At 40.9% G+C, this 22,921-nt stretch overlaps 1 protein-coding gene across 1 annotated transcript in view; it reads right to left on the minus strand.

Annotated features, from left to right (window-relative positions):
* The window catches only part of LOC143024902 (uncharacterized), a 71,050-nt gene that overhangs the window by 28,623 nt on the left and 19,506 nt on the right, over window positions 1-22,921 (minus strand). Inside the window, exons 7-15 of the mRNA XM_076184325.1 lie at window positions 20,941-20,972; window positions 18,759-19,414; window positions 17,190-17,352; window positions 16,829-16,964; window positions 14,910-15,044; window positions 12,482-12,591; window positions 10,026-10,141; window positions 6,294-6,331; window positions 907-1,099 (exon numbers count right to left, since the gene is read on the minus strand). Of these exons, the coding sequence (XP_076040440.1) occupies window positions 907-1,099; window positions 6,294-6,331; window positions 10,026-10,141; window positions 12,482-12,591; window positions 14,910-15,044; window positions 16,829-16,964; window positions 17,190-17,352; window positions 18,759-19,414; window positions 20,941-20,972 (1,579 nt within the window). The remainder of the gene's footprint in view (window positions 1-906; window positions 1,100-6,293; window positions 6,332-10,025; window positions 10,142-12,481; window positions 12,592-14,909; window positions 15,045-16,828; window positions 16,965-17,189; window positions 17,353-18,758; window positions 19,415-20,940; window positions 20,973-22,921) is intronic.

The following is a 22,921-nucleotide window of genomic DNA, read 5'->3' on the forward strand; positions in this document are numbered from 1 at the left end:
ATAGATAGAATTCTTTACATATACCCAAACCATCTCAGCGCTCATACCCTACTTGACACATCCCTTTCCATCCCTAATTCTCTGCTTCATTTCCATATTTCTCATTATCCATTCTTGTAATACCTACCATGTTTCTAAAAATATAAATCATAAAAATATCCAATTTTTTCCTCTCTGCTCCATACAGTAAAGTGGCTACAATTAATCGAAAGTTGCCTTTAGTTCCACCGAGTGGAAAACCCACACCCCCAGTGAGTGGCATTGGTCTTCAAAAACCTCCCACAGAGCTCTCTGGGAAGAGACTCTGGTTTATTGTCGGTGTTGTGTCAATGCAAGATAGTTTCTATCTCACCAGCTCACAGTGGCAGGGAGAGAAGAGCAGTTGCCAGCTCTCAATATGTGAAAAAAAAAAAATAAAGAAGTTGATAAGGAGATTTTGGGTTCAGCCTACCAAACAAGTGTCAGCCCCTCAGGGCTGCACCTCCTGATTGAGATGAGGGGGTCAAAAGGCATTTGAAAATGTGCAGCTTTGCTGCCCATCTTGCAGTACCACTGCATGCAGGTACCCATCATTGGTCCCCGTGACTATAATAAAGACCTTCTCCACGCATTCATTCTCAAATACTATTTTCTTTACAATATGTAAAAATGGTTAGGTAACATGCATACTAGTAAACATTTGTAAAACTTCTTACCAAATATGATCCCCAAAATGAAATATATTATTTTGTAAACAGGTTTAGAACATTAAATATCAAACTGAAAAAATACAAACATTTAAAACAAACAGACTAGACAACACACTACAGCAAATCATTAAAAATCAAAAGATACATCTACAACTAATCCAACTGAAGTATAAAACATCCACATCATTCTACATTTCACAAAAGCATCAATCTTTACCTCCCTCCCTCTTTCTTGTGTGCTCCCATTTACATGAATCTCCTCTGGGGCAAAGCAATCCTTCCCGGTAGAATTTGCACAAACGCTTTTCGTCAGAGTTGCTACGATTGACAAAAGCAGTTTCAGCACATTCCTTGTTGCTCGAGATGTCGTTTTCCTTACTGAGGAATTCAATTGCCATGGGGTCCCAGTCCTGAAAAAGTTGTTTGAAAAATATTACAAGAGGAGAGAGAGAGGACAAGGGGCAAATAAAGATACAAGTCAATCTGTTGTTCCTGATCTCTCATGTAAAAGACCCAAGGTCCTTCAGGTAAATGGCAGCAGCCTCTGGGCAGGACCATAAATCACTCAGGGAAGATATATTTTGTGTTGTCAGGGATTGCTAGTGTGGGGCATCACAGCACTGTCTTAATACTGGATGGTGTCCTGAGTGCAGGCATGCCAGTGTGGTTCTTATCGGGTGTGGGAGGGGTTTTTCTGTAGGGCTTACGGCTGGTTATTTAATTTTTTTCTGCCATACTCTTACCCATTTTACATCTGCTCTCCTCTTTACTTTCTTCACCTCACATTTTACTTCTCTCTTCTAGTATCTCATGTGTTTCCCAGTCCTAACTTGCAATTAATCCACACATGTTCACTTATTCTCTTCTATACTACTGCATATACCTCTACATCCCACCAATCACTACCCTTCCTTTCATTCCCTCCCACCCTCTTCATCCTACACATCACCTTAACATACTTTCAGTTCCTCCTTAATACATACCCATTCTTCTCCTACCTCCCATCTCTCCCTTACCAACTCCCACTCCCACAACCTTCTCTCCTTTTACTGGTACTCTACTCATTCAATCTGCCAACTCTCAGCACCTCTTATGCCCCCATCCATTTCCTCTTCCACTTTTCCTTCTACCAAAAAAAAAAAATCTGACACTCCTCCACTCTCCTTTGAAAACATGAACATCCAAAACTAGAACTCCTACTATCCTTTCTTTGAGGATTGATTTAGTTTTACATCACAAACTCCCCCTATTAGGAGGCTAGGACTGTTCCCCTTACTGAGGAATTTGTAGTATGGAAATGAACCTCTTCCATACAATGACGCCTACATAGAGTCATGAGGCACAAGTGGGTACACAAGGCTGCCAATGTTGGCATCCAGATTATATTTATATTTATTTTCGAGTTGTAGCCGAGTGACCCCCAAATTCTGTGAACTGGCTTGATTGCATTTTCTGTGGTGAGGGAATTGAGAGGTGGGGTCAACGATTAAATAAAACATGAACATCCGCGACTCTTCCTATCCTTTTGGATACGACTACCTAGTCCATTAGTGCCTTAACCCCTTCAATACAGGCCAAAATCTTGCGGGCAGCATTAGCTGCCAGACGTGCGATGTTGCGTCATAATACTCGCATTATAAAAAATAAAGTTACCGCTGTATTGCTCGTTCTCTTTCACCCATGAATTTTGATAACCATAAAAAATATGATGAAGCCAGTTTACAGAGTATGGTGGTCACACAGATACAACTACATACATACATATACCAAGGCTTTTTCCCTCTTACAAGGGAGGTAGCCAAAAAGGAAAAGGCATAAAATCACTCCCACCCATTCCATCCCTATCACACTCCACACCCCTCCACCCTCCCTCTCATCTTAGCACCTTCCGGATGACGGGTCATCCCTGCACCTTGTCCACTGCCCTGGGTCAGAAGCAGTGTCGCAAGACACAGCACATCCACAGCAAGGCAGCTTCATTAAATCGGCAACCCCCCTCTTCGTCCCCCCATTGCATAAAAGGAGAAGAGGGGGAGAAATCCCTTCGGGCTGTGTCAAATTTTGCTCACACACACTACCTCACTCCCCATCCCCCTGCCCATTCCACCTAATGCATCACATCATCCATATACAACCATTCTCCATTCACCCCTGTCTTCTGTCCTCTCCCGTCCTTCCTCAACAGACATTCCCCTCTTCCCCAAAGCCCCCTTCACCCCATCCATCCACCTCATCCTAGGACGTCCCCTCATGTTCACTTCCTCCACATCTGCCTTCCATACCTCTTTTACCAGTCTTTCTTCACTCATTCTTTCCATGTGTCCAAACCATCCTAATACTCTTTCATCAACCCTATCTCCCAACTCCCTTTCCACCCCCGTTCTTCTCCTCACCTCCTCATTTCTCACTCTATCTAGCCTAGTAATCCCCATCATACTTCTCAGACACCTCATCTCAAACACATTCAAACTCCTTCTCTCTTCTTCTCTTATGTTCCATGTTTCTGCTCCATACAGTGCTGTTGGCACAATCACTCCTTCATACAGTCTCCTCTTAGCATCCATTCCCAAATGTCTATTCTTCATTACACTCTTTAATCCACCAAGGCATTTACTCGCTTCTCTCAATCTACATTCTACCTCCACCTTCACTCCACCTTTTCCTGCCACATTTGCACCCAAGTATCTAAAACTATCCACTTCCTCCAGTCGCTCTCCCTTAATGTTCACTTCCAGTCTACTGCCACTTTCACCCCTTGTACATCTCATCACCTTACTTTTACCCACATTTATTTTTAGCTTTCTTCTATCACATACTCTCCCAAACTCTGTCACCAACTTCCCTAGTCCCTCCTCCGATCCTGCCACAAGAGCAGTGTCGTCAGCAAACAACAGCTGGCTCACCTCCCACTTTCTCCATTTTCTTTAACCACTTCCATACAGTGACGCCTACGTAGGCAGCATGAGGAGCAAGTGGGTACTCGATGATGCCAACATCGGCATCTTGATTATATTTATTGTAGTCGTACCTATGTAATTTCCATTCTCTCTACACTGGCTTCATCAATTTTCTATGGTTATCAAAATACACGGGTGAAAGAGAACGAACGATTGAGCACTGACTATTTTTTATAGTGCGATTATTATGACGCAACATCGCACGTCGGGCAGCTAATGCTGCCAGACGTGCGATGTGCCCCAGAGTGAAGAGGTTAACCATCTCCAATCCCTGACCCACTACCCTTGCATTTACCTCTCGCACTACACCATCCATGTATAAGTTGAACAGCCAGGGCGACATAACGCATCCTTGACGATGTCCCTCCTTTACCTCGAACCACTCACACTCTCCTTTTCTAATCCTGACACAAGCTCTACTACTCTCATAAAAACTCTTGACAGCTCCTCGAAGCTTTCCTCCTATCCCATATATCTGCAGTACCTCCCACAGAGCCTTTCTGTCTACCCTATCGTAAGCCTTTTCCAGATCCATAAAAGCCCAAAAAACATCCTTCCCCTTTCCTATAGCTTTCTCACATATTTGTCTTACCACAAAGATCAGATCTACACAACCTCTACCCATCCTAACTCCACACTGTTCCTCCCCAATTACTCCCTCTGTTCCTCTCCTAATCCTCTCAATCAAGATACTCCCATAAACCTTCCCAACTACACTTAACAAGCTAATCCCTCTGAAAGTACTACATTCACACTTGTCCCCTTTTACCTTGTAAAGTGGAACTATACAGGCACTCCTCCAGTCCTCCGGTACTCTACCCTCTCTCCAGCAAACATTAAATAACCTCACCAGCCACTCCACCATCACTGTACCTCCTTTTTTTAGGCATTCTGCATGGCATCCATCCAGACCAGGTGCCTTACCTGCTTTCATCATCTTAACAACTGCCTTCACCTCATCCTTCCTTATTTCTCCTCCATTCTCCTCACTCTCATTTTCTTAGCATTTCCCACTGCAGCTATCTTTCCCTCTCTATCCTCCTTCACATTTAGCAATTCCCTAAAATATTCTGCCCATCTTCCCCTTACTCCCTTCTCTTCCATTATCATCTTTCCATCTGCACCTTTTACCTTTTCTTCTCTACTAGATTCGCCTCCTCTTCCTCTCTTAATTTCTTTCCATAACATCTTTTTATTACTTTCAAAATTTTCTGTCATACTCTTACCCAACTTCACATCTGCTCTCCTCTTTGCCTCCTTTACCTTTTGCTTTACTTCTCTTTTCTTTTCTTTGTACCTCTCATATGACTCCCTCGTCCTATTTTGTAACCAATCTGTGAAAGCTCGCTTCTTCTCTTCTACAACCTTCTTTGTTTCCTCATCCCACCATTCACTACCCTTCCTTCTATTTCCTCCTGTCCTCCTTGTTCCACACACCATCCTTGCACACTTTATGACTCCCACCTTGAACCATCCCCATTCCTCCACACCTAGCTCTACTCTATCCTTCACACCCTCCCACTCCTCCAGCTTCTTGTACTCCTTTTCCTTTTCATTTAAAGAGTTCACTAAGCACCTCCCTACCTTTTGTCCTTTTCCTCTTTCTCCATCTATCCTCCACTCTCAACTTACCTTCCACAGAAAATGATCTGATATTCCCCACCCTCTCCCCTTAGCACATGTACATCCTTAACTCTTCCTATCATAGTCCTATTTACCACTACATAATCCATGAACACTATCTACCACCCTTCCATCCACCACCCTCTCCCATGTGTACTTATGCTTGACTTTCTTCCGAAACCCTGTATTTGCTATCATCAACTCTCTTTCTAGACACATTTCCACCATCAACTCTCCACTACGATTCTTTCCTGGAACTCCACATTTCCCAACCACTCCATCAATTGGACCATTTCCTACCCTAGCATTAAGGTCTCCCAATACTATTACGTTGACATTTCTCCCTAAATCCTCTATGCACTTATTTAAATCTATCCAAAAGGCCTCCCTTCTTCTACACTCTTCTCACTGCCAGGCCCATATGCACTTACAAAGACCCACATCTCCTTTCCCAGTTTCACCTTCATCCACATTATCCTTGAGGAAACCTCCTTCCACTCCACTACACGTTTACCTATCTCTTCACTTACTAGAATAGCCACCCCTTCCCTCCCTCGCCCTCTCTTCACTCCTGATAACCTCCCACTTACACTCCCAAACTTACACTCACCCTTCCCTTTCAACTTAGTTTCACTCAAAGCCAACACATACATCTTTCTTCTCACAAACATACTACGCATCTCTTCCCTTTTACTCTCATCTGTACCACATCCACGCACATTAAAAGACCCAAACCTTAGGGTGCTGTTCTGAAAACTCCCAGCCCCTCTTATGCCTTGACTTTTTTGTTTAGGAATGTCCCCTGTGGGGCTACAAGGAGAAGGATGCCTAGTCCCACTCCTCGTCCCTTTCTTCTCGCCTCTTACGATCCAAGTGGGAATACTTGTGGCAGTATTTTTTTTTTTTTTTTTTTGCTACCTACCTTGTAAGGTGGGAAAAAACCTTTGGTATGCATATATAAAACAAGGTTACCTTCATTATGCAAAAAAAAAATACAGGAAAACAATGGATGGAAATAAAATACCTGATTCAGGCCCTCAGTACTCTCATCTTGCTCTGTCTCTGAAAAAGAAAGAAAAAAAATTAATTCAAAATTAATTCCAACTTCAATTAAATATACCATACAATATGCTACCAAGGTACAATTACATATTGTTAAGAATTTCAGTGATTGGAAACCTATAGTTTACAGTGGAAACAATGAACTGATTTCTGTAATGTATTTGCGTATTTACAATACAAGGGATATAAAGTGGGGAGGAATTTAACAATTTTGAAAAAGATGTTTTGGAAGGAGTTGGACTGAGGAAAATTTAAAGAAACAGATGGCCAGATGTTCACGGAAGTGAAGGCAGTTAAGGAGAAGATTGGTCGAGTATTACAGGGACTTGTTGAACAGAGGTTAGGGAAGATTTGAATGAAGCAGTGGGAGATGACAAGAAAATAATAGATGAAAATTATAGGGATATATGAAAACTGGAGGCACGAAGACCACCAAGTGATGGAAACTGGTTAGTCACCTAGGTTAGCTGGGTTTCATGGGAAGTGGGACTAAAGAAAGAACAGTTTCAGAGGACTGGCTGGTGAGGTTGTTTCCTCAAGGGGAGAAATGTACCAAAGGACAGGGTGCTTTATACAAGCACTGTCCTCTGATACAATTCTCTCCCCTACAGAAATGCAAAGAGTACAAATGAATGTAATAGCTTAAGAGTGATCAGTACTAAGGGTTTTTGGAAAAGCAATGGGTTTTTAAAAACAAGAGGATTAGGCAGGAAACTGGGATTAATCATGGAAGAACATTTTGCATTTAGAAAGTATGTGGATTAAATTTTGGTAACAAGGCTAGCTATTGTGGGGCTGTAGGTTTCTAACTATTGGAACTTGAGAAAATAAATAAATAAATTACTCATGGGTTTCCATCCATTTCTCTTCAATTCATTACCCCAGGTCACTTTTGCAGAAGACTTATCTCCCAAGTGGCAACAACCACTGGATTCGGCCACGTTTCATTCATGGAAGAGAGTTGTCTGGGTGAAACCTAATTAAAGCCAATGAGATGTTCATTTTCTATGTGGTGATTGCATCTGGGGTAATTTTCATCTGTGGCTAGGTTACACCAATTCACACCTGCGAGATCTATTCTACAGGTATCAACAAGATAGCTCTACACATAGCAAGGTTTACCATCCAAGGCTGCAAGATGACCCATAGATCCAGTCAAGAAAAAGTTCTCTTACAGATACAAACCACCTAAATCTTCCTCCCTCCCCCATTTCCACTTCAGGGTGTAGGGTTCAATATCACTTAACCATTTCCATACGGTGACGCCTACATAGGCGGCATGAGGAGCAAGTGGGTACTCGATGATGCCGACGTCGGCATCTTGATTATATTTATTGTAGTCGTACCTACGTAATTTTCATTCTCTCTCAACTGGCTTCATCAATTTTCTATGGTTATCAAAATACATGGGTGAAAGAACGAATGATTGAGCACCGACTTTATTTTTTACAATGCGATTATTATGACGCAACATCGCACGTTGGGCAGCTAATGCTGCCAGACGTGCGATGTGCCCCATAGTGAAGAGGTTAAATGAACAAATTTCTACCCTTTATATACCTTAATTCCCCCAAGCTGGAACCATATACAAATTTATACAGCGAGTCTTCCTTTTACGGTAATTCTTTATCCGGTAAATTCAGTTACGGTATTTGGTAATTACTACCCTCGGTTCTATTTACGGTAAGAAAAATTCACAGATACGGTATCTGCTAGATATTTTGAGGAGGAAAGAGCAGGGAGAAGGTACGTCTGCCATATCCTTTTATTACATGTTATGATGGGTTCAGTATACAGTAATTTCAATTTGCGGTAAAGTTTTCAGGAATGCACATGTACCGTATAATGAGGACTTACTGTACTACAATGTGATGACTGGCATTTACCTAGTTGTATTTTATTGGACAAGAGCTATGCTTGTAGAGACCCATTTTCGTATCTCTCCGCATTCAGTTCGTTCTTAAAATCGTGTATAGTTTTGGCACTCACCATTTCTCCATTTAATTTGTTCCAGACATCAATCACTATGTGGGAAGCTATTATTTTTCAAATCTCTTCTGTAACTCTTTCTTTAGCTTTTTTTCGTGTCCTCTTGTTTCTCTTCTGTCCCATTTTAACAAGTCATCTCTATCAAGAATTTCCATCCCTTTCATAATTCTGTAAATGGTCAACAAATCACCTTTCTCTTCTCTGTTCCAGTGTTGATAGATGTAATTTCTCCAATCTTTGTTCATATGTCAAATTTGGTACTGTAGGTGCCATTTGTCGCTGCTCTTTGAATTTTCTAATTTTCTTATGTTTTTTGTGCTAGGTGCCCATAGTGTTGCAGCATTCTCTAGTTTAGGTCTTATTAGTGTAACCACTATTTTCTTTACCATTTCTTCATCCATGTAGTCGAAGGCCACTTTCATTGATCATAAGTCTCTTCAAATAATTTATTAACATGCTTATCAGGTGTCAAGTCGCTTGAGATAATCATTCCCAGGTCCCTTTCTGAATAAACTTTTTTGACTTGTTTCCAATTTCATATTGACCTGATATTCTATTTTTGCTTTTTCCAAATTCCATTATGCTACATTTCTTAATGTTAAAGTTCATTTCACATCTCTGACTCCATTCCCATATTTTGCCCATGTTTTCTTGTAGCGATCTGCAGTCTTCTGTGCTTACTCTCGAGTAATTTGGCATCATCAGCAAAGAAGTTCATGTAACACTTCACTCCCTCATCCATATCATTTATATATATGGCAAACATTAAAGGAGCCAATACAGAGCCTTGCAGGACACCACTTATCACATCTTCCCAGTTCAAATTTTTGTCTCCAAGTACATACATACATACATATACCAAGGCTTTTTTTCCCCTTACCAGGAGGGTAGCCAAAAAGGACAAGGCACAAAAACATTCCCACCCATTTCATCCCCCAAAACACTCCACACCCCTCCACCCTCCCTCCCATCTTAGCACCTTCTAGATGACGGGTCTCCAAGTACCACTCATTTTTCTACCACTTTAGAAATCCTTCATCCATTCCAGTAGCTTGCCTTGTATTCCTATCATTTCAATTTTTCTTAATAACTTTTTATGTGGTATTTTGTCAAAAGCCTTCTGCAAGTCCAAGAAGGCACAATCTGCCCAGACATCTTTCTTGTATTATCTCAATCTCGAGTAAAAGCATATTAAGTTTGTGGTACACGATCTTCCAAGTGTTTGATCCATTTGTTTCTGATAACTTTTTCGCATATTTTTGCTACTGTGCTTGTAAGGGATACCGGTCTGAAGTTTGTAGGATCTTTTTTGTTTCCTCCTTTATATATTGGTACCATGTTTGCACCTTTCCAATCTTGTGGTAACTTTCCTTCTTTGAGTGAACAAGAAAAAAGGCCCCACAACCATAGCTCCTTTCCAGTATACTAAAATGAAATTAGGTAGACATAGGCAGCCTTGCTGCTGCTGCTACTAGCAGTACTACTATACTTTATGGCTGTACCTAGTGGATAACAGGATGGCTCCTCACAAAAACTGCTGCGATAAGAAAGTATTTTAGTTTTAATATTGCTGCAAACCTTATTTCAATATCAAAGTTAGAAAAAATTTTGCCCTGTGTACTATGTATGTATGTGTATATGTACCATATACCTACCCCTTTATCAGCAAATTGTAAAAATACATATGTGGTTTTTGAAGGATTACCTTGTTGCACATTAACTTGAACTTCTGGTTTATGAGAGGCTACTCCTTTTGCTCTTAAACCTTCATTAATTGGTTCTCCATTAAATTTCTTCAGAATAACAGAGTACACACCAGTGCTGAAAATTAAAAATTATATATGAATACACATTGCATGAAAATGTGAGCATCAATAGTGATAGTAATATGTACTGTTGAGATGTGGGTACACAACACAAGGTAAAACGTGAAGTAGAGCAAAAGAATATATTACATACATATACCAACGGCTTCTCCCTTACAAGGGAGTTAGGCAGTCAAACCCGTAAATCCACTCCCACCCATTTCATCCCCACATACTCCATTTCCATTCACCACACCTCTCCCCCTCTTCTCTCAGCTCCTCCTGGATGACAGGTCATCCCTACATCCTACCCACTGACCTGGGTCAGAAGCAATGTAGGAAGACAATACATCTGCAGCAAGGCTGCTTCATTTAAATGGTGACCCCTGCTTCGTCCCTCCATGCAGAAAAAGAGATGGGGAGGAATCCCTTCAGGCTGTGTCAAAATATCATTCATACATACACTTTCACCCCGAATCCCCACCCACTCCCTTCTATGCATAACAGCATCATCCATACACATTCTCCACTCACCCCCTATCTTCTGTCTTCTCCCTTCCTTTCTCAACAGACATTCCCCTCCTTCCCAATGCCCCTTTTACCCCATCCATCTCATCCTTGGTTGTCTCCTCATATTCACTTCATTCACCTCTACCTTCCACACCTCTTTTACTAATCTTTCTTCACTCGTTCTATCCATGTGTCCAAACCATCCCAATACTCTTTCATCAACCCTATCTTCCAACTCCCTTTCCGCCGCTGCTCTTCTTACATCCTCATTTCTCACTCTATCCAATCAACCCCTACCAACTATTTACAGAATTATGAAAGGGATGGAAGTCCTCGACAGAGATGATTTATTAAAGTGGGATAAAAGAAAAACAAGAGGATATGAGAAACTCAAAAAGTATAGTTATAGAAGAGATCTGAAAAAGAATAGTTTCCCACATAATAGTAGATATCTGGAACAAATTGGAAGGAAAAGAAAACAGCTTCACCCAAAGAGTGGTGGATGTATAGACTATACAAAACAATAGTGCGTGCAAAAACAATACAAGAATTTGAGAGCAAATTAGATATGGCGCAATATAGCGACTGGACACCACAAGCGTCTCTCCCCTTCCCATAAGACAACTAGGTAAATACAATGATTTTTACCTGGTACTCCAAACTTCCCAACCACTCTGTATATTGGTTCATCCCCTACTCTAGCAATGCGATCTCCCAATACCACAACACTGACATCTCCCAAACCTAAATACTCCTCTAGATCTATCCAAAAATCCTCATTTTCCTCTACATTCCTCTCAGTGCCAAGCCCCTATGTCCTTAAAAAGAACCACATCACCCTTCCCAATTTCACCTTATCTATATCTACATACACATTATACTACACACCTGTATATTACAATCAAATACAATTTAATAAATACATGGCTGTGTGGTGTGGTGGTATCACACAACCACTTGCTTCAGCATCACTTCATGGCGAACCAGCACTCGCAAGTAGCTGGGTGTACAGTCACAGCATTACCAATATATGTGTTCATCCAGGAGGGTAATAGCTGTTAATCACAAGTAAAAGTTCCAAGACTGTGGTAAAACAACATGCATCACACACAGTGATATAAAACTAAGCACCTTATCTGTTTTCAGGATTTGAAAACTACCTACTGGGTTTACAAGAAATTTGTTAGTTTCAGGGTGGGAGTAGGCTTTGACTCAACAAACTTCCCCCCCTTACAAGCGTTTTGGTATATGTATGTACATTTCTATAAACAATGTATGCTACATACCAGCACATGCAGGCATCTACTGTTGGTCCTATGAGAAAGGTCTAAGGTTGCAAACAAATATTGGTAACACAAGAAGTAATCAACAATATCATTAACCCCTTCCATACGGTGCCGCACACATAGGCGTCATGAGGAGCAAGTGGATTCGCGACGCTGCCATATCGGCGTCTTGATTATATTTATTGTAGTCGCCCCTGTGTTTTTACATTCTCCCTAATCTGCTCTTAATTCCATTCTCTGTGGTTTTCAAAATTCACGGGTGAAAGAGAGAACGATCGATATAAGCCGTGACTATATTTTATGATGCGAGTATTATTACGACACGTCGTACGGCTGGCATTGGCTGCTGCCCACGAGATATAAGTCCCGTAGTGAAGTGGTTAACATATGAACATTGTTTCCTCTCACAGGGTACTCGCAGATTCAGAGGAAGATGAAGAGGAAAAAAGAAACTACATAAAATATCCTAAATACAGAAGTAAATAAAAAAAATTAGAAAAAATATATACAAGAAATTTAAACACTACACAATCTTGTAATCACAACATATCACTACTTACGGTTTTTTCTTCAGAAACTGAATGATGAATGTCTCGTCTTTATTTCCACAGAACCGTTCAAAAATGTCTATGGTTTCTTTGGTCCAAATATTTCCTTCCACTGGATACACCTACCAAATTGTTGATATATTAGAAAACTCAATGTGGAATAAATGTGTATTTACCTAGTTGTATTTTATGGGACAGGAGCTATGCTCACAGTGACCCGTTTTCGTATCTCAACATCCAGTTTATTCTTGAAATCGTGTATACAGACGCTCCTCAACTTACGTTTTAGTTACGTTCCGAACGGCCGAACGTAAGTTGAAAATGAACGCAAGTTGTTACTGTACTATACATCGGTAAAATCTATTACCGTATCTTATAAAACACCCCTAAATCATTAATTAAACACATAACATTGTAAAATAATAACATTAATTTCAAATAGATTAAATTCAAGCAACATAAATTGAGATGGTGGAGGAGGAGGGGGAGGAGGAGGAGGCAAGGCATTTTCAGTTTGTCGTCTGCGCAATGTAAACAATGGACGCAGCATCGTGCCCAAGTATCGTTTGAACTACAGAGAGCGCGGTAAACTAAAAAATTCACTCAAAAAAATTTTTTTTACAAATTTATTTTTACCGTCAGTTCAAACGTAGAATCGAAAAAATGTAAAACGAATGAACGTAAGTAGAGGAGCATCTGTAGTTCTGGCATTCACGGTTTCTGTTTCTCTGTTCAGTTAATTCCAGACATCGATCACTGTGTGGGAAGCTATTTACCCAATTGTATTGAACAGGAAAGGAGCAACATTCAATGGGTCCCTTCTTCTATCCTGATTATTTATCCTACCTAGCCTCAAATTCATGTACAATTCCAACTTAATCTATATCTTTGATTTCCAGTTATCTTTAGATGTGAACTCTTGTATTGTTCAAGCTTGGGCTATATAATTTCCTAAGCTATTCCAAGTACTTATGCATCTATATGGAATTATTTTTATATTATATTATATTATATTATATATATATATATTATATTATATATATGTGAATTTAGGGGGAAGGTTTTCTTGGATACATTTTCTATTAAATAATACAGCATACTCAGCACTGGAAATCTTCTTCCTTAAACTTTCTATCCTTCTCACTATTTTATTTCCAAAATCACTATGGTTTCATTTGGTGATATTGTGTTCTCCCTTCCTCCCACAGAAAGGAAAATAGCGAGAAGGATTGAAAGTTTAAGGAAGAAGATTTTCAGTGCTGAGTATGCTGTATTATCTAATAGAAAAAATATATATATATATATATATATATACATATATATATATAAAATAATCTCCATATAGATGCATCTTTTAGACAAATAGTCTTCATTTGCTCCCATGACCTCTTAAGGCCCTCCCATCTTTGATCAGGAGACTGTATATATTTATCCAATTGCATTTACTTAACTGTACTATACAGGATAGGAACAACACTCACTGGGTCCCATCTCCTAATCTGCATCTTTTTTTTTTCCCATCATATTTGGCCTCAAATTCATGCAAAGTTCCAATTTAATATATATTTTTGATTTCCAATTATCATATTTAGATTTGAACTCGTGTATTGTTTGAAATTGGGCTATATCACTTCTTAAGCTATTCCAAGTATTTATGCATCAATATTGGAAACCATTTCTTTGCATCCTTTAGACATATGGTCTTAATTTGCTCCCACAATCTCAAAGCCTTCCAATCTTTAATCAGGAGATCTCTATCAATGCAATCTATTCCCTTTAGCAACCTGAACATTAACATCACCTCTTTCTCTTTAATCTTTCAAAGTTGTCAGATTTAGTGTTTTGTCTTTCCTCATACGGTTTATCTGCCATGCTTGGGGCCAGTTTGGTTGCTATGAGTGCGTGTATTTACATAATTGTAGTATACACGAAAGGGGCAACATTCATTGGGTCCAGTCTCCTATTATCTTGTTTATTTTTAACATACCTAGACTAACTCATGTACAATTCAAACTTAAGCTATATCTTTGATTTCCAATTATATTTAGATCTGAACTTGTGTACTGTTTCAAGCAGCCTTGCTGTGGATGTGCTGTGTCTTGCAACACTGCTTCTGATCCAGGAGGAGCCAAGATAACAGGGAAGGAAGGGGGTGGGTGGAAGTGGAGTATGTGAGGATGGCATGGGCGGGAGTGGTTTTTATGCCTTTGTTTTTTGGCTACCTCCCTTGTGAGGTGGAAAAGGCCTTTGATATGTGAAAGAACATATATCTAAATCTTTATGAAAAACCAAAAAACACATGTAAACTTCGCAAAGTAAACAGCCTATACACTAGAGCACGAACCCTGAACTTTTAACCCAGCATTTCAACTTCCAACTAAAATATTTTCATATGACCAGGACTACATACACAACATTTCTTATAAGAAATGGTACTAACTTTTTCCAGACTGCATGGAACAGCAAAGGCTGGACTGTGAGTGAACTCTTCTTTCAAAACACGCATATCCTTTGCATTTACTGTAATCACTGGTCCATAGTCCACAAGCGAAACTTCTACACAGTTAGGCTCTTCCTGAAATACATGAAACATAAGATTACACACAAAATATTAAATTCAAGCTACAGTGCCAATTTAAAGCAAATAAAAAGTTGAATTTAGCATGTACTTTCCTGCATCTACAGAATTATGAAAGGGACGGAAGTCCTTGAAAGAGATGATTTACTAAAGTAGGATAGAAGAAAAACACAAAAAGAAACTTAAAAAGGACAGTTACAGAAGAGATCTAAAAAAAGAATAGCTTTCCACAGTGATAGATATCTGGAACAAACTGAACGAGGAAACGGTGAGTGCAAAAACTATACAAGAAATTAAGATCAAACTGGATACTGAAAGATACAAAAGCGGGTCACTACGAGCATAGTTCTTCCCGTAAAATACAACTAGGTAAATACTTACAACTGTACTGCTTCCAGTAAACCTATGCATATTCACCTAGCTACTGTCACCCTGGGACCAATGATGGGTGCCTGTATGTTGTGGTTCTGCAAGATGGACAGTGAAGCTGCCCAGTTTCAAAACCCATCAACTCTCTCACCTCCATTAAGAGGTGCAGCTTTGATGGGCTGGCACTCTGTTCCTGGACTGGGCCCAAGATCTCTCTTTATCAATTTCAACTGAATTTCTTGCACTTTTTTTACACATACTCACACGGCAGCAGCAACTCAACGTGACGCAATGCTCAAGACCACAATCGATTGACACACCACCCACTGTTGTTATTCTTCACTGTGTGTTGACAAGAGTGAAGGGATCTACACAATTTATGTAAATTCCTGTAGCCATATACCTATCACTGCCATATTGAAGAGGCCATCTACTACAGCTGTACATCAAAATTTACCCCTGACAAGAAATCAAAGCAACTATATTCTATATCCATATACCAAGGGTTTTTTTTTTTCTCTTTTTTCCTTACAAGGGAGGTAGCCAAGTCAAAATACCAGTCCCCATTACCACCCACCACGCTTACCTCCTTAGCTCCTCACGAATGATGGGTCATCCCTATATCCCATCCACTGCCCTGGGTCTGAGGCAAGGTAGCAACAGTTCATCTATAGCAAAGCCGCTTCACTTTATCACCAACTTCCCTCCCTCCCTCTCTGTCCCCTCATGCAGAAAAAGATGGGGTGAAATCCCCTTAGGCTGCATCAAAATATTTATACAGAACCACTCCCTACACCTTATCTCCTCACTTCCTTGCAATACAGTATCGTCTATACACAACCATTCTCCACTCACCCCCATCTCCTGCCTCTCCCTTCCTTCCTCAACAGACATTCTCCTCATGCTCAAACCCCCTTTCAACCCATCTACCCATCTCATCCTAGGTCATCTCATGCTCACTCCTTCCACCTCTGCCTTCCACACCTCTATTAGTAATCTTTCTTCACTCATTCTTTCCATGTGTCCAAACCATCTCGGTACTCTTTCATCAGCCCGTTTGCCATCTCCTTTCCCACCCCCACTCTCCCTCTCACCTCTTTGTTACTCTATCATACTTCTCAGATATTCCATCTTGCACAATTTTTCTCAATCACCACTCCATCAAAAATATTTCTATTCACAGAAAAAATTCCAGTTGACTACCTCACATTAAGTCAATATCCTACTTTACTTATTATACCTCATCTCCACATTTCTCATCCATTCTTGAGATACCTACCATGCTTCTAAACTTCTCGAAGTTAGTTCGTTTAAGTTTCTACATTTCAAGTCTACTCTACAAAAATACTGAGCACAATCACTCCTTTATACAACTTTTCTTTGCATTCTTTCTAAACCTTGTTAACTGATACCTTGTTAGCTATAATTTTGCACCGATACCAAAGACCATCTTCATTCCTAGCAGCCCAATATGTACCACATTGCAACTTTATGCAAGGCAATTCTTCATGAAGACCTTCATAGAATTCCTGTAAATTACTCTGAAAACTAATCAAGAACTATTGTTAGAAGTAAGCATTCATATATCTATATTGTATCAACATTTTGTTTGTCTCAAAGATCTTACCCTCTTCATGCTGTCAACATTATACACTTTCACTTGTACTTTAAATTTTCATAACTGTATAATGAAATTTAACAATTCTAGCTGTAACAGGTGTAAAAATCGTTGATGTGCTGGTAATGCTGATCTTGTTCCATACAATTCCTTACCTTCCAATCTGACTATCATCACTAGGCACAAGATGAACGAAGAAGTCTGTGGGACTATTTATGTATGCAATTTGAACCATAATATCTGTATCTATGCTCGGAATAGGCATAGATTCCAAAAAGACATACGGTGATTTCTTGAACATTACTGTATCATCCACTGCTGTTAAAAAAAAATTAGGAATAAATCTTTCTACAAATCAAATGTATTCACTCACCTACATGCACAGTACTTAAATAAAAAAAAAAATCATACTTGGGTACTGACTCCATTGTTATGTAGTCAACATTTTTTTCAACTTTGGGACTTTTTTGGTGGCACCTACAGATTGGAGCCAATCAGCATTCTCTCAATCTACATTCTACCTCCACCTTCACTCCTCCCTTTCCCGCCACATTCACCCCCAAAATATCTTGAGCTATCCACTTCCTCCAGTATCTCTCCCTTAATACTCACTTCCAATTTGCTGCCATACTATCCCCTTGTACATCTATCACCTTACTTTTACCCACATTTATCTCCAACTTCTTTCTCTCGCAATACAATACAATTAGGTAAATACACACACACCATGGGCTTCTTAGCTCTTACCAGGTACATAGCCAACTCAAATGCATGCACCCACTATCACCCCATTTCACTTCCATCCACCTTGTTTCCCTCACATCTGAAGGGGCATTTAGACGGCCAAACGGTTTGACAAACCCAGTTTGTCAAACAAGTGTTTGAAGTGGTTTGACCGTGTGAATAGGGTATTTGGTTGTCAAACACGTTCGACAAACATGTTTGAAAACCAAATACCCCATTCACACGGTCAAAAATCACTTCAAACACTTGTCTGACAAACCGGGTTTGTCAAACTGTTTGACCGTGTAAATGGCCCTTTAACTCCCCATGGATGAAGGGTCAGCCCTGACTCTTACCCATGCACTGCCTGGGTCTGAAGCAATGCAGCAAGGCACAGTACATCCACAACAGGGCCACTTCACTTACAGTGACCCCCGCCCCCCCCTTGTACAAAAAATAGATAAAACTGGGAGATAATGCCTTTGGGCTTCATCAAAATACTGTCCATACATAACCATCCTCCATTCATCCCTATCTGCCTGCTCCCTTTCTTGCTCAGACATTCCCCATTTCATCATAACCCTTTTCACCTCAGCTTCAGTTGTCCCCTCAAGTTCACTCCATCCACCTCCACTTTTCACACCTCTTTTGTTAACATTTCTTCACTCATTCTTTCCATGTGTCCAAGCCACCCCAAATAACCTTTCATCAGACCTATCTGCCAGTTCCCTTTCCACCCCTACTTTCCTCATTACCCCTTTCTATCCAACCTTGTAACCCTTACCATACTTCTCAGACACTTCATTTCAAATACATTTAAATTTCTCCTTTCTGCCTCTTAAATTCCATGTCTTCACCCAAGTCGTGTATGTACACAAAAAATGAAATAAAATAAAAAGATGAAAAATATTGAATAAAAATTTTCACCTGATGAATATCACGAACTTGATCTGTGGTAACTGGTGGTGTATGAACAAAACCAAATTTCCTATTACAAATACCTTTCACTCCAGAAGACTCTGATAAACTTCTTTCTTCATAATCATTGCGTTTCTCACTTTCATCCATACTATAATTGACTACATCACCAGAAGTTTGCTCAGTCTTCTTTTTCTTCTTCCTCTTCCTCCTCTTTTTCTTACTGCTTGTTGTATCATTCAAGCTTGGACATTCCTGACCATTAATATTGACTGTGTTGTTTAAGCTTGGGAATTCATCATTTTCAACAGCTGCTTCTTGTGAACTTGACATACTTCCCGTGTTGGTTTTTTCTCCCTCTTCAGGCACTATATTCCTGTGCTCCCATCTTTGTTGCACCCAAACAGCCCCAGAGCTATCAGTTACATAAACTACAGGCCTATGTGCTGATGTGGGACGAAACCATTTTGGATGTGTTTGGTCCATCTGTTCTTCACTCAATGGTTCCCACTTTTTGGCACCATTTGAAATATGTGGCAGTGCCAGTTTCAATGTCATGCTCACTGGTGGTTGTGGAGGGTTTGATATAGAGTTGTTTACCGAATCACTAGGAAAAGAACCCAGTCCTTCACTTTCATGAGAGTCATCCTGTGTACTTTTTCCAGATTTCTTGCAAAATGCATCAGGATACACATCTGCCAAGTTCAAGCCATTTACCAATTCTAAGGACACCCTTAAACTGAAATGAGAAACAAGAAAAAATGTGAAAAGAAAAGATTAGATATAGAAAATTATATCTAACATTGTAATGCACATGCAAGTGATACCACAATTTAGCATTTTAATGTGAAGTTGCACAAAACTGAAGTCGGGTAAAAACCATTATGCAAACTGTCTTGAGAGCCTATGCACGAGGGTACAGACTTCATGGTACACAGTCAAAACCGTGGGCAATGATATTTTTGTACTAACATTGTCCTACGCTGTTCTCTAGAAACAGTCTTTTACCACTTATATGACTATCTCTTACTGACCCCTACTCCACACCCCACCTGATGTCAAAAACTTGACCACTTTGGTACAGTGAGTCCTCGTTATACAGAACATATGCTTTCCTGAAAACCTTACCACAAATTGAAATCACCGTATACCGAACCCAAGTTTCGACTTGTGGCAGACGTATCTTCTCCCTGCTCTTTCCTCTTCAAAATATATAATTTTACCTCCAAAACACGAGTGGCATCTTGATTATATATTCTTTTTTGTAGTTGTACACAAGTTACCCCCGGATTCTGTGAACCGATTTGATCACATTTTCTGTTTATTATTACTCAATAAGAGAGAACAAGTAATACAGCAGTGACTTTATATTTCAAAATGTGAGTAGTGTGATGAAGCATACATATGGCAGCCGATGCTGCACACGATAATTCAACTAATAGAAGTAGTTAATGGGATGGAGTGAGGGGACCAAGGATCTTCACTACATTTTCCTCCAAGTCTTTTCTCTACAGTGACTTATGCTCCTGACTTAAGGCTGTTGCAGATTTCCATGAGTGACCAGTGGACAAATGATTAATTGTAGCAGCAAACAGAGTGGAGGTGAATTAAGAAAAATAAATATCTGGGGAATGAAAAGTAACTAGAAATAGGTCCATGGGAGAAGACTATGAAGGGGTAATTGTGCCCATGACATTGTACGAGATTAAGACTTGGAATGAAAAAAGGTTTTAATGTATTTGAGATGGAACCACCACTTCCAGGTAACTAGCCCCAAAGAATGATCTGACTGATAAGTGCATACATACATATACCAATGGCTATTTCCCCCTTACAAGGGAGGTAGCTTTAAAAAACACTCCCACATACTCCACTCCCATTCACCCCTTCCTTCCTTCTATTTTGGCTCCTCCTGGAATATGGGTTATCCCTGCATCTTGTCCACTGCCCTGGGTCAGAAGCAGTGCAGCAAGACGGCACATCCACAGCAAGACCACTTCATTTAATCGGCGACCCCCCCCTCGCTAACCCCACATGCAGAAAAAGAGAAGACATAGAAGAAATCCCTTCAGGCTTCACCAAGATACCATTCACACATGCTCCCTCACCCCCCATCCCCTCCCATGCATCACAGCATCATTCATACACAACCATTCTCCATTCACCCGTATCTTCGGTCTTCTCCCTTCCTACCTCAACAGACATTCCCCTCTTTCCCAATGCCCCTTTGATAAGCAATGATAAGCAAACAAAAATGTTACATACCATCTTCCATCCGCAGTAGTTTTATCAGCCACCTGAAAGCAATTATTAATTAGTGCCAACATTTCATAACTTCCAAAATATACATAATTTGCAATCACTGGGAAGAGATTAAGAGGTCATGTCATGCAACTTTCAAAGTCTTAAACCTTGATATGTGTACTTCATGAATTTACTGAACCTAATTCTGTGCCTACAACACTGTATGGAGCAGAGACTTTGAATTTAAGAGGTGGGAAAAGTTTAAAAGTGTTAGTTCAAGATTGTCCGAGAGGTATAGTAGGGGTTACATGGTTGGATGGAAAGAGAAACAAGTAGGTGAAGGAGGAGAGTGGGGGGGGGAGCTGGAAGATGGTGCTGATGAAATATTACTCGAATGGTTTGGAAACAGAAAGAACAAATGAAGAAAAATTAGCAAAAGAGGTATGGAAAACGGGGAGTAAACTTGAGGGGATGAACAAGGACAAAATGGATGGTTGGGGTGAAAGGGGTTTTGAGCACGAGGGGAATGACAGTTGAGCATGGAAGGGAGAAGGCAGGGGATAGGGACAAGTGGAGAATATTTGTGCATGGGCAAAATTCTGATGCAATCCAAAGGAATTTTCTCAGTCTTCTCTATTTTAGATGTCTATTAAGCAAATATGGTAGCAGGCAGAGTTTAGAAGTGAGGGGGGATGGATGTGTATGGATATTGTGACACAGTCCAAAGGTATTTCTCCTTGTCTTCTCCATTTTCCACACAAGGGGACTGAGGGGTGGGGTCGCCAATTAAGTAAGAAAGCTTAACTGTGGATGTACCATGTCTTACTGCATTGCTTCTGACCTGGGCAGTGGGCAGGAGACAGGAATGACCCGTCATCCACAAGGAGCCAAGTTGAGGAGCCAAGTTGAGGAGCCAAGTTGAGGAGCCAAGTTGAGGAGCCAAGTTGAGGAGCCAAGTTGAGGAGCCAAGTTGAGGAGCCAAGTTGAGGAGCCAAGTTGAGGAGCCAAGTTGAGGAGCCAAGTTGAGGAGCCAAGTTGAGGAGCCAAGTTGAGGAGCCAAGTTGAGGAGCCAAGTTGAGGAGCCAAGATGAGGGTGGGGGATGGGAGTGGAATGGGTAGGAGTGGGAATATCCCTATGACTTGCCTGCCTGCCTGCCTGCCTGCCTGCCTGCCTGCCTGCCTGCCTGCCTGCCTGCCTGCCTGCCTGCCTGCCTGCCTGCCTGCCTGCCTGCCTGCCTGCCTGCCTGCCTGCCTGCCTGCCTGCCTGCCTGCCTGCCTGCCTGCCTGCCTGCCTGCCTGCCTGCCTGCCTGCCTGCCTGCCTGCCTGCCTGCCTGCCTGCCTGCCTGCCTGCCTGCCTGCCTGCCTGCCTGCCTGCCTGCCTGCCTGCCTGCCTGCCTGCCTGCCTGCCTGCCTGCCTGCCTGCCTGCCTGCCTGCCTGCCTGCCTGCCTGCCTGCCTCCCAAGGGTGAAGAAGCCCTTGATATACAGATAGAATTCCATTTTGTTTAAAACAATCTCACAAATTGGAGCCTTCTGTCGAGTTTCCTTCAACTGAACAAAATCAAAGATAGGAACACAAAGAAAATTTTTCTATTGTTCAAAATCAAAGGAAATACAGTCATCCCTCAATAGTATTTGTAGTTTTGATTATTTCTTGAGTTGCCACAAGGAATCAAATAATATACGTGGTTTTAAAAGAGGAGAAATGTGGAAACATTCTTTCCTCACCACATGCTGCATACTGCCAGCTTCACCACCTAGGCCATCCTCCCCTTAACCTCTTCAATACGAGTCAAATACTTATGCACACAATATTCCACACTACTCGATGGTCATGTCGAGCAGGACATTGCCCCAGAGTTCCTCTCTCCCCTCTCCTCTCTCTCCCCTCCTCTCCTCTCTCTCCCCTCCTCTCCTCTCTCTCCCCTCCTCTCCTCTCTCACCTCTCCTCTCCTCTTCTCTCCTCTTCTCCCCTCTTCTCTCACCTCACCTCTCCTCTCCT

This window comes from Oratosquilla oratoria, chromosome 4 (assembly GCF_046742065.1).
Source record: "Oratosquilla oratoria isolate Oo_2021 chromosome 4, ASM4674206v1, whole genome shotgun sequence".
Lineage (NCBI taxonomy): Eukaryota > Metazoa > Arthropoda > Malacostraca > Stomatopoda > Squillidae > Oratosquilla > Oratosquilla oratoria.